The 13,112-nt window shown below is 41.7% G+C and overlaps 1 protein-coding gene across 19 annotated transcripts in view; it reads left to right on the top strand.

Annotated features, from left to right (window-relative positions):
• The window catches only part of LOC115156587 (disks large homolog 1), a 285,164-nt gene that overhangs the window by 214,190 nt on the left and 57,862 nt on the right, over positions 1 to 13,112 (top strand). For all 19 annotated transcript variants that reach the window (XM_029704079.1, XM_029704077.1, XM_029704076.1 and 16 more), the window contains 2 exons: positions 9,172 to 9,328; positions 10,241 to 10,343. In XM_029704079.1, the coding sequence (XP_029559939.1) occupies positions 9,172 to 9,328; positions 10,241 to 10,343 (260 nt within the window). The remainder of the gene's footprint in view (positions 1 to 9,171; positions 9,329 to 10,240; positions 10,344 to 13,112) is intronic.

The raw sequence follows: 13,112 nt of genomic DNA, 5'->3' as shown, positions 1-13,112 counted from the left end.
GTTACATGTCTAACAGAACACAGAGGGTGTTCTTTAATGGAAGCCTCTCAAATATAATCCAGCAAGAATCAGGAATTCCACAGGGTAGCTGTTTAGGCCCCTTGCTTTTTTCAATTTTTACTAACGACATGCCACTGACTTTGAGTAAAGCCAGGGTGTCTATGTATGCGGATGACTCAACACTATACACGTAAGCTTCTACAGTGACTGAACTGACTGCAACACTCAACAAAGAGCTGCAGTTAGTTTGAGTGGGTGGCAAGGAATAAGTTATCCCTGAATATTTCTAAAACTAAAAGCATTGTATTTTGAAAAAAACACTCACTAAAGCCTAAACCTCAACTAAATCTTGTAATAAATAATGTGGAAATTGAGCAAGTTCAGATGACTAAACTGCTTGGAGTAACCCTGGATTAAACTGTCATGGTCAAAACATATTGATGCAGTAGTAGCTATGATGGGGAGAATACTGTCTATAATAAAGCGATGCTCTGCCTTCTTAACAACACTATAAACAAGGCAGGTCCTACAGGCTCTAGTTTTGTCGCACCTTGACTACTGTTCAGTCGTGTGGTCAGGTGCCACAAAAAAGGACTTAGGAAAATTGCATTTGGCTCAGAACAGGGCAGCACGGCTGGCCCTTGGATGTACACAGAGAGCTAATATTAATAAAATGCATGTCAATCTCTCCTGGCTGAAAGTAGAGGACAGATTGACTTCATCACTACTTTTATTTATGAGAGGTATTTACATGTTGAATGCACCGAGCTGTCTGTCTAAACTACTGGCACACAGCTCGGACACCCATGCATACCCCACAAGACATGTCACAGTCTCTTCACAGTCCCCAAGTCCAGAACACACTATAGGAGGCACACAGTACTACATAGAGCCTTGACTACATGGATCTCTATTCCACATCAAGTAACAGACACAAGCAGTAAAATTAGATTTAAAAAACAGATAAAAATAGACACATGCATACGCACACACAAACACACATAGAATAACATACGCACTATACATACACATGGATTTAGTATTGTAGATAAACTCAGCAAAAAAAGAAACGGCCCTTTTTCGGAACCCTGTCTTTCAAAGATAATTAGTAAAAATCCAAATAACTTCACAGATCTTCATTGTAAAAGGTTTAAACACTGTTTCCCATGCTTGTTCAATGAACCATAAACAATTAATGAACATGCACCTGTGGAACGGTTGTTAAGACACTAACAGCTTACAGACGGTAGGCAATTAAGGGCACAGTTATGAAAACTTAGTACACCAAAGAGGCCTTTCTACTGACTCTGGAAAAACACCAAAAGAAAGTTGCCCAGGATCCCTGCTCATCTGTGTAAACGTGCCTTAGGCATTCTGCAAGGAGGCATGAGGACTGCAGATGTGGCCAGGGCAATACATTACAATGTCCATACTGTGAGACGCCTACGACAGCACTACAGGGAGACAGGACGGACAGCTGATTGTGGCAGACCACGTGTAACAACACCTGCACAATATCGGTACATCTTAACATCACACCTGCGGGACAGGTACAGGATGGCAACAACAACTGCCCGAGTTGCACCAGGAACGCACAATCCCTCTATCAATGCTCAGACTGTCTGCAATAGGCTGAGAGAGGCTGGACTGAGGGCTTGTAAGGCCTGTTGTAAGGCAGGTCCTCACCAGACATCACCGGCAACAACATTGCCTATGGGCACAAACCCACCGTCGCTGGACCAGACAGGACTGGCAAAAAGTGCTCTTCACTGACGAGTCGCGGTTTTGTCTCACCGGGGGTGATGGTCAGATTCGCCTTTATTGTCGAAGGAATGAGTGTTACACCGAGGCCTGTACTCTGGAGTGGGATCGATTTGGAGGTGGATGGTCCATCATGGTCTGGGGCGGTGTGTCACAGCATCATCGGACTGAGCTTGTTGTCATTGCAGGCAATCTCAACTCTGTGCGTTACAGGGAAGACATCCTCCTCCCTCATGTGGTACCCTTCCTGCAGGCTCATCCTGACATGACCCTCCAGCATGACAATTCCACCAGCCATACTGCTCATTCTGTGCGTGATTTCCTGCAAGACAGGAATGTCAGTGTTTTGCCATGGCCAGCGAAGAGCCCGGATCTCAATCCCATTGAGCACGACTTGGACCTGTTCGATCGGAGGGTGAGGGCTAGGGCCATTCCCCCCAGGAATGTCTGGGAACTTGCAGGTGTCTTGGTGGAAGAGTGGGGTAACATCTCACAGCAAGAACTGGCAAATCTGGTGCAGTCCATGAGGAGATGCACTGCAGTACTTAATGCAGCTGGTGGCCACACCAGATACTGACTGTTACTTTTGATTTCGACCCCCCCTTTGTTCAGGGACACATTATACCATTTCTGTTAGTCACACGTCTGTGGAACTTGTTCGTTTATGTTTCAGTTGTTGAATCTTGTTATGTTCATACAAATATTTACACGTTAAGTTTGCTGAAAATAAACGCAGTTGACAGTGAGAGGACGTTTCTTATTTTGCTGAGTATATGTGTTAGTGGTGGAGTAGGGGCCTGAGGGCACACAGTGTGTTGTGAAATCTGTGAATGTATTTTAATGTTTTTAAAATTGTATAAACTGCCTTAATTTTGCTGGACCCCAGGAAGAGAATCTGCTGCTTTGGCAGCAGCTAATGGGGATCCATAATAAATACAAATACATTGTTCCTCTGTCCAAGGAACAGATATGGTTTTCAGACCAATGGAAAGGAAAGGGGGTCAACTATGTCTTGCCCCACGTTTGAAACCCTGATGATGCATTGGTACACTTATTTATTTCAGGAATGAAGGCCTCAACTGAAGAGTTCGAGACATATTATTGGTGTGGTTCACTGGTTTCATGGATCTGCCCATTTGAGAAACGCGCTTGAATAAAGATGTCCTGGGACGTGCCCATAACTTGCTGACACTGACATCATGTGACAGTGTGTGGTGAAGAATCAGGATGGACGTGGCTATGAGAAGTGTTCGAAGGCCAGACAGAAGAGATTACTCTAAATAAATGTTGTTCACCAGATAAAAATGGTGACAAGAGAAGAGGGTAAATTATCTTTGCAATTTTCACTTTTAGATACAGAAGTTCTGCTGATTGATTTAGCACACTGCGCAGCTATCTAAGTAGCTAGTTATCTAACGTTTGCTAGCACCTCTGTCCTCAATACTGGCTAGGAAACGTTTGCTAGCTAGCTAGCATTAGGTGAAACCTAAAACATCTTTTTGAATATAGATATTCTGCTAGACGATTTAGCACAAGATAATCTGTGGCATGATACAGTTAGTTAGCTAAGTAGATCACGTTTGCTGGCTAGTTAGCTTGGCTCGCTAGCTAATAAACTGTAGCTGCCAGCTAGCTAGCTAACATAGACAAAACCGAATTTCCATGCAATTTGTTAAATATAGCTTTTTTTGGATTAGCATGCTACCTAGCTAGTTATCCAACTTTTGAACTCCGGTACAATCTCTAGCTAGATAGCTGTTAAATTAGCTAGCTTGCATTCTTTATTAGCATACTAGTGGTTCCAATGTTAAGACTAACTTACTATCTAGCTCGCAAACTAGCCAACTTTCTACTGTATTAGCAACAATTGCGATAACTAGCTAACCCCTTTCATCTTTGATAGCTAGCTATTAGTTTTAGCAAGTAATGTTAAACACTAGCTAGTTATTATTATTAGCTAGCAGTGGATAACGTAACTAGCTAAGCCTAAATGGTAGAAATCATGCTAATGATACTAGAACTATGTGTAGCTGGAATTTCTATGCTAAATTTGCAAAAATTCCTCTTCTCTCCCACAGCTTCCCATAAGCTCTGACTCCAGGATGGGAAAATGCTTAACAAGGAAGAAACAGATGAGACCCTATCTTGTATTTGAAATAGTTAATCTGTTGTACATTTCTATTCTGACTTGTAATGTTAATAAGGGGAGAAAAACCAGGGGTGTCTTTATCAGAATTAGGTAGGCTACTCACTATACCAATGATAGGCTACAGATTTGAGTCAATTTGTTTTCCCAATGTTTCCTTCTATTCAATTACATTTTTTTCTTACTGTGTATTGCATGTTTGAAGACATATGCTGTTATATGTTTGCAACTCATTATTAATTGGACAGAGTTTCCACTTTTAAGTTATATTTTCAGAAGTTATAAATGTTGGTAACTCATTTGTTACTGGTCAGTGGATTGCCACTTTAAAATAAGGTATACTTTTAGCAGTTATAAATGTTCATAGGTCTTTCACTTTAAAATATACTATACCCTTATTTTTTGTTACAAAACTATCAGTTGAATTGAAAATGCAATGGAAACACTCAACTTTAGGTTTTTATTAAGTACATTAAAAAAGTAAGCGAAAAAGTAAATTTTGTGTGCACTGATTTCTGTCTGCAAGAAGTCAATTTCGTGGAAACTGCACATGGTGGTAAAATGCGCATATTTTCTTTGTGGATTCTAGAGTATTTGTTTGAAAATCTGTCGCCACTTGGTTGGAAAATTACCTACTGTCTCTCTCCCCTTTCCTCCCTTATTTTTTCTCAATATAGGGAGGGGTTGTTTGGCATGCATGGCAAAGATTGCTTCATTATAAGGGGGGCAAAATCAGAGGACATCACTCCAGCCCCTGAAAAAAAACAGGGTTGTATTCATAGTAAATTGTATTAAAACCGTAATGAAAACATTAATTCGACATGTTCAAGTCTGTATCTTCAGTTTGGTTCCTAATTAATACGACCCTGATCTGACAAGAGCATACAGCATGACCCAAAGTAGATAACCTCTAGCCTTTGGAATGCCAATAACGTTTAACAGATCTGTTGTGTATGGTGTAGTCATGTCATAGTCAAGTTTTTTTAACCATTCGACAGGTTTTTAGAAATGTTTGCAAATATATATATATATATATATATATTTAAAAAACATACCTTATTTACATAAGTATTCAGACCCTTTGCTATGAGACTTGAAATTGAGCTCAAGTGCATCCTGTTTCCATTGATCATCCTTGAGATGTTTCTGCAACTTGATTGGAGTCCACCTGTGGTAAATTCAATTGATTGGACATAATTTGGAAAGGCACACCTGTCTATATAATGTCCCACAGTTGACAGTGCATGTCAGAGCGAAAGCAATGAGGTCGAAGGAATTGTCCGTCGAGCTCCGAGACCGGATTGTGTTGAGGCACAGATCTGGGGAAGGGTACCAAAAGGTTTCTGCAGCGTTTAAGGTCCCCCAACACACATTCTTAAATGGAAGAAGTTTGGAACCACCAATACTCGTCCTAGAGCTGGCCAAACTCAGCAATCGGGGGAGAAGGGCCTTGGTCAGTGAGGTGACCAAGAACCCGATGGTCACTTTGACAGAGCTCCAGAGTTTCCCTGGAGATGGGAGAACCTACCAGAAGGACAACCATCTCAGCAGCATACCACCAATCAGGCCTTTATGGTAGAGTGGCCAGACGGAAGCCTCTCCTCAGTAAAAGGCACATGACATCCCGCTTGGAGTTTGCCAAAAGCACCTAAATACTTTCAGACCATACCCCAACCAGAAGCCATGGATTACAGGCAACATTCGCACTGAGCAAAAGGGTAGAGCTGCCGCTTTCAAGGTGCGGGACTCTAACCCGGAAGCTTACAAGAAATCCTGCTATGCTCTGCGACGAACCATCAAACAGGCAAAGCGTCAATACAGGGCTAAGATTGAATCATACTACACCGGCTCCGACGCTCGTCTTATGTGGCAGGGCCTGCAAACTATTACAGACTACAAAGGGAAGCACAGCCGCTAGCTGCCCAGTGACACAAGCCTACCAGATGAGCTAAATCACTTCTACACTCGCGTCGAGGCAAACAACACTGAGGCATGCATGAGAGCATCAGCTGTTCAGGACGACTGTGTGATTTAAGCTCTCCGTAGCCGACGTGAGTAAGACCTTTAAGCAGGTCAACATACACAAGGCTGCGGGGCCAGACGGATTACCAGGATGTGTGCTCCGGGCATGTGCTGTCCAACTGGCAGGTGTCTTCACTGACATTTTCAACATGTCCCTGATTGAGTCTGTAATACCAACATGTTTCAAGCAGACCACCATAGTCCCTGTGCCCAAGAACACAAAGGCAACCTGCCTAAATACAGACCCGTAGCACTCACGTCTGTAGCCATGAAGTGCTTTGAAAGGTTGGTAATGGCTCACATCAACACCATTATCCCAGAAACCCTAGACCCACTCCAATTTGGGAATTACCGCCCAAACAGATCCACAGATGATGCAATCTCTATTGCACTCCACACTGCCCTTTCCCATCTGGACAAGAGGAACACTTATGTGAGAATGCTATTTATTGACTACAGCTCAGCGTTCAACACCATAGTACCCTCAAAGCTCATCCCTAAGCTACGGATCCTGGGACTAAACACCTCCCTCTGCAACTGGATCCTGGACTTCCTGACGGGCCACCCCCAGGTGGTGAGGTAGGTAGCAACACATCTGCCACGCTGATCCTCAACACTGGAGCTCCCCAGGGGTGCGTGCTCAGTCTCCTCCTGTACTCCCTGTTCACCCATGACTGCATGGCTAGGCACGACTCCAACACCATCATTAAGTTTGCAGACGACACAAAAGTGGTAGGCCTGATCACCGACAACGACGAGACAGCCTATAGGGAGGACATCAGAGACCCAAGAAGACTGGAGGCTGTAATCACTGCCAAAGGTGCTTCATCAAAGTACTGAGTAAAGGGTCTGAATACTTATGTAAATGTAATATTTCCGTTTTTATTTTTTTAATTATAAATTAGCAAAAAAATTACCTGTTTTTGCTTTGTCGTTATGGGGTATTGTGTGTAGATTGATGAGGGAAAGAACAACTTATTAAATTTTAGAACAAGTCTGTAACCTAACAATGTGGAAAAAGGCAAGGGGTCTAAATAATTCCGAAGGCACTGTACTTTTTTGTTGAGTAGTGTATATTCTTCAAGAATCAATTGGTATGTATAATTAATGTATATGTCAAATATTGGATGTAGCAACTGCAGATGGCCCCTTTTAACACTAGAACTGCTAAAGCATTCATTTTGACTGCTCCTAAATAAAAAGGTTATGTTACTCTGCCATTTTTAAAGTCATGTTTCCTTCCGTTGGCTTTTCCTAAATAAGTCTATATAACACACTGTCGGTGTTAAAATCTTAAAATCACAAACAGAACTGGAGTTAAAACCATTTTTAGGAGGGCATGTCGTTTTTTTAATGGTTTTCTCCCGTAGCTACTCCTTCCCCCGACAGTAGGGCCTTCTCCACTCCTTCTTCCGACAGTTGAAAGTGCAGTGCCCAGCTGATGATCACCCCAATAATTGCATCAAAAATGTAACTAAACAATACCACAAATTTCACACGCACAATATATTAAATAAATTATGTAAAGTATGATGCAGAGAATGGATGAGTTGATGAGCAAGGGGAAGCGAACAATGCATAATTGTGTAATTACCAATTGTGAATGAAGAACAGGGCGGGCCATTCTATTGTCTTGATCTGTTCTAATTATAATATCAAAGTGGTATGTATCCTAAATCAGTCCACCGAATCCAGTCTCATTAGACTACTCTGGCCTACTTGGAGTAGGCTACACAGTGAAAGCGTGCTTAATTGTACATGCTGGCTTTCAATGTCTGGGTAAAGATCCACATTGGGCAGCAGGTGAGCAACTGCCAGAGAATGTGGTGATGAGGCTTGAGGCAAGGAGAGAAATGTGACCATGGACAATTGGCCGGCACCATGAACAAAGTGAGACGGGAGCTCCCTCTGCGCAAAATATGGCACCTGCACAGCGGTGCTGAAAAATGACAAGACAAAGGGGACTCAATAAAGAGACAACCGGAGACTGTTATGCACTACAACTAAACAAAGGTGTGTCAAGCAAGTGAAAGTTACGAAGATTTGTGTCAACTGTTAGGACAAGGGGTAACCGCTAAATTAAATCCAACTGATGCCATTGTGTGAAGACGCACTGGCACGAGCTCGATTGCTGTCATATCGAAACTTATATTCATTATAATGGCATTATTGCGTTTGTGCAGATTTTAACTTTATCAAGGCCACTTGCCGCTTATGTGATGTTTTCATATTTGACAACACGTCTTGCTGACTGTGGGTGTTGGTAGTTGGGGTATTTAAAAAAAAAAAATTGTCATAAAAATAAGCTATTACCATGTTCCAGCACTGAAGTTCTGTTTCATAGTTGTAACAGGCATTCCACAAATAAAATTGATTGAACAGATGAATTTTTTTGTTTTTACGTATAGCCTACAGTAACCTAAACAAATGAAATGTTAGAATGTTGCAGTCAGAATGACTTTGAGGCCAAGCAGTTCTAGTGGTAAAAAAATCTATGGGTAATATATAATAGTGATTGAACAAGATTTAAGCATTTAAGAGATGAAGAACCATCCAGATTGTGCCTAAGTAATAGATAGTAAAATGTCATCTCTCCAGCCTTGTATCCTTATTGTGCCACACATCAAGAGAATTAACATGGCCATTTTTCCCCTAGTGGTTGTATATTAAAATGACATGTATTGGTTCTATAGTTCAAAACATTGATGTTATAGCGCAGTTATAATGACCCTTGACCTTTTAGCTACAAAACAATATTTTCAGTCTGAAACAAATAGAAACTCGACAGCGTGGGAACTTTTATTTTTTTATTCTGGAGACAAGGTGGGCCTTTGGTGTGTTTGTCGTGCAATGGCATGCTCTTTTGGTAGAGTTCTCTGGTCTACTTCTCAGAGAAAAACTTACAGTAAAGCTCATTGCAAAAATACCAATACAGTATCAATAATTGTTGGAATGCTTCTAATGAAATTGCCAGATTTACAGTATGTAGTGTGAATCAAGCACTGTAGTAGCAATAGCAGTGTTGTGTGTATTGTTTTGTAATATGTTAATACGATGTTGTTACTACTGTGACTGTTACTACACAGGTATAAGAGCATACTTAATATAAAATGTTACCTTCTGATGTTTTTGTTTTTTAATCTATGGACTTTACTACGAGGATTCACAACCACCACCATATTACTTTGGAGACATAATCTGACTGAGGACTTTAGCCATTATTCTTTGTCGTGTCTTCCCAGAGAGCCCAGGAAGGTGGTGCTCCACAGAGGGGCGACGGGCCTGGGCTTCAACATAGTGGGTGGAGAGGATGGAGAGGGCATCTTCATCTCCTTCATCCTGGCAGGGGGACCTGCAGATCTGTGTGGCGAGCTGAGGAAAGGAGACCGCCTCGTCTCTGTAAGGATAACCTGCCATAGACGCACACGTGCACACTCATGCTGGCACTCTAGCATGCACACCTGCGCACACACACACACACACACACCGAGTTTGCGGGCACACACAGCCACACACCGTCTCTAAGTAAGTACATCTTCAAACACACTATTGCACTTACACACATGGGCACAGACACGCTACACTAACACACACAAAATGGAATGTGCAAATACAATCTTCAATCCATTCGCACAGATATTTCCATCATCGCCAGTCGTGTGTAAGTCACTGTACCCAGCGGGCCAAGCTGGTCGCAATGTCGTCATTACAACCAATTTCGCCTACTGGGGATAGTCCAGATGAGCTCCAGTCTTACCTGTTTTAACAGTTTTTTAGTACCACTTGTGTCCCATTGTGTTTTTAATGCTCTGTGTAACACCCTATTCATGTTTTCTGTTGTATACAGTGCCTTCAGAAAGTATTCACAACCCTTGACTTTTTCCACATTTTGTTTGTTACAGCCTTTATATAAAATGAATAAAGTAAAAAAAATCTTTGAAAAACTAAATTCTAAACATATTTTCACTTTTTCATTGTTGGGTATTGTGTGTAGATGTGTGAGAAAAAAATATATTTAATACATTTTAAATTCAGGCTGCAATAAAACAATGTGGAATAAGTCAAGGGGTATGAATACTTTCTGAAGGCACTGATATTTTTCTGTTTGAGTTTTTAAGTTGAGCTTTTTTCTCCATTTGTCTGCTTTGCTACACGGATTCAGTGCTCCGTCTTGATCAGGTCGATATTGTAAAAGATCATGTGTTCTCGAATACTTGCCTGCTTGACTAAAGTCTTGTGAGAGTGAGGTTGCTTGATTAGCATGAACAGGAACCTGATGACTTGTCTCCTTTCTGCTTTTCCCGCTTGCAGGTGAACGGGGTGGACCTCCGCAGCGCCACTCACGAGCAGGCGGCGGCGGCACTGAAAAATGCAGGGCAGACTGTCACCATCGTGGCCCACTATAGACCAGAGGGTGAGTCATTATGTGATGTCATCAGCGGGGGGCATCACTGTCATGTTTTTCTTCGTATTTGTACTTATGTATGCGGTTCTGAAGGTGCGAGCGTCACTGCTAGACTAGACTCCGGGGCCTAAAAGTAAGTTAACTCCTTCATTGCTCCCACTGAACACAACACTGGGGCATATTCAGGTAGTTCACACAGCTAGAGATGCAGCGTAATAAAGCAGACATGATTGTTTTACCATGTGGAGAAGCGCTCTCTCATTTCACTCGACTGACTGGGCATATTATTGCATCAGGAGTTGGACTACTATTGGATCAAACACCTGCTTTGATATACTAGTGTGGTGCTCTTGGGTAATTGAATTACCGCAGTAGATATCTGCTTATAGCAAGCTTCACGACATTCGATGAGAATTCGTTGAGAACAATTATAATCTAATGTAAACAAGCTTGCCATCAATGTATATCTACTGAGCCTTATTGCAAGCTTGAATGCCATATGTAATGTTTTACCAATGGCTGCTAAAACCACGTACGGCAAGTAATCACCTTGTGTTCTGTGGAGATGCTAAATAGCCTACTGTAAGCCCATTGTTATCTGCACTTACAGTACCAGTCCAAAAGTTTGGACACATGTACTCATTCAAGGGTTTTTCTTTATTTTGACTACTATGAAATAACACATACGGAATCATGTAGTAACCAAAAAAGTGTTAAACAAATCAAAATATATTTTATATTCTTCTTTGTACACTTGGCATTCTGTCAACCAGCTTCACCTGGAATGCTTTTCCAACAGTCTTTAAGGAGTTCCCACATATCTGAGCACTTGTTTGCTGCTTTTCCTTCACTCTGCAGTCCAACTCATCCCAAACCATCTCAATTGGGTTGAGGTCGGGTGATTGTGGAGGCCAGGTCATATGATGCAGCACTCCATCACTCTCCTTCTTGGTCAAACAGTCCTTACACAGCCTTGAGGTGTGTTGGGTCATTGTCCTGTTGAAAAACAAATGATAGTCCCACTAAGCGCAAACCAGATGGTTTGACATATCGCCGCAGAATGCTATGGTAGCCATGCTGGTTAAGTGTGCCTTGAGTTCTAAATAAATAAGACAGTGTCACCAGCAACGCACCCCCACACCATCACACCTCCTCCACAGTGGGAACTACACATGCAGAAATCATCCGTTCCCCTACTCTGCATCTTGTGGCGGATGAAACAGAATTAGTTGGGTAACATAGATAATTAAGATGTTTTATTTGCATAATATGCTTATGTGAGATACTTGTCATTAGAATGTATCCCTTTGGACTCTGGTGTTGACAGTTGCACATCTTCCCTTAGCTAGGGCTCAGTCACTTGGGGCCCAGAGAGGGGAGAGGTCAGGCTTGTCTTTCACATGTCCCTGGTGCTATGCAGAATATCAGAAAGGGAAGAGGACAGAATGGAACATTGTCTTCATATGTGATTGTGTCTTTACCTATTCTTAAACCATGTGAAGGGATGGCGTGATTAATGGGGAACCAATTATTTGTCTCTACAATGTCTGTGCGCAAGTCACTCCCCTCAGTGAGCTTGTCCAGGAGTGGGATCAAGAGGGGGTTTACTTGAGATGGGAGTATCTAGAGTTGACAATTGATATATGCCATTGGATGAGTTGGTGTTTTTGTACTATGAAGTACCAGGAACGAGATTAGAACATCGTCATAGGGACCAAACTGAACGATAATTTATAGCGAATGTTATCTGGCTAAGGGATACTCCTTTCTCAAATATAAAGTCCCTTCGTGAAATGTTCCTAAGATCTGTGGTCCGTCATGTCCGTTGAGAGGAGTGTATCTTGGCTATTAAAAGATATTTGTACTTTTGTGTTGTCACTTTCAATGGTTCATTAGAGATAGCGCATCATTGAAAGTCAAGTGCTTTTGCAAAGCTCTTCTTATTAAAGATGTAGTTTAAGTATAACTCTGACTGGTGTGAAGTTTAACTTTCCTCATTTGGTAATGCAGAAATTAGCCACCACAGTCTCACAAAGACACGGCGGTTGGAACCAAAAATCTAAAATTTGGACTCATCAGACCAAAGGACAGATTTCCACTGGTCTAATGTCCATTGCTCATGTTTCTTGGCACAAGCAAGTCTCTTCTTATTGGTGTCCTTTAGTAGTGGTTTCTTTGCAGCAATTCGACCATGAAGGCCTGATTCACGCAGTCTCCTCTAAACAGTTGATGTTGAGATGTGTCTGTTACTTGAACTCTGTGAAGCATTTATTCGGGCAGCAATTTCTCAGGCTGGTAACTCTAATGAACTTATCCTCTGCAGGAGAGGTAACTCTGTGTCTTCCTTTCCTGTGGCGGTCCTAATGAGAGCCAGTTTCATCATAGCGCTTGATGGATTTTGTGACTGCACTTGAAGACACTTTCAAAGTTCTTGAGATTTTCCGGATTGTCTGAAAGTAATAATGGACTGTCATTTCTCTTTACTTATTTGAGCTGTTCTTGCATAACAAAATAGGGCTATCTTCTGTGTTCCACCACTACCATGTCACAACACAACTGATTGGTTCAAATGCATTAATAAGGAAAGAAATTCCACAAATTAACTTTCAACACGGCACACCTGTTAATTGAAATGCATTCCAGGGGACTACTTCATGAAGCTGTTTGAGAGAATGCCAAGAGTGCGCAAAGCTTTCATCAAAGCAAAGGGTGGCAACTTTGAAGATTTTGATTTGTTTAACATTTGTTTTATTACAATATGATTCCATTTGTGTTATT

Source organism: Salmo trutta, chromosome 21 (genome assembly GCF_901001165.1).
Source record: "Salmo trutta chromosome 21, fSalTru1.1, whole genome shotgun sequence".
NCBI lineage: Eukaryota > Metazoa > Chordata > Actinopteri > Salmoniformes > Salmonidae > Salmo > Salmo trutta.
The sequence above is the reverse complement of the archived record's forward strand: the minus strand, read 5'-3'. Positions and strand labels throughout refer to the sequence as shown.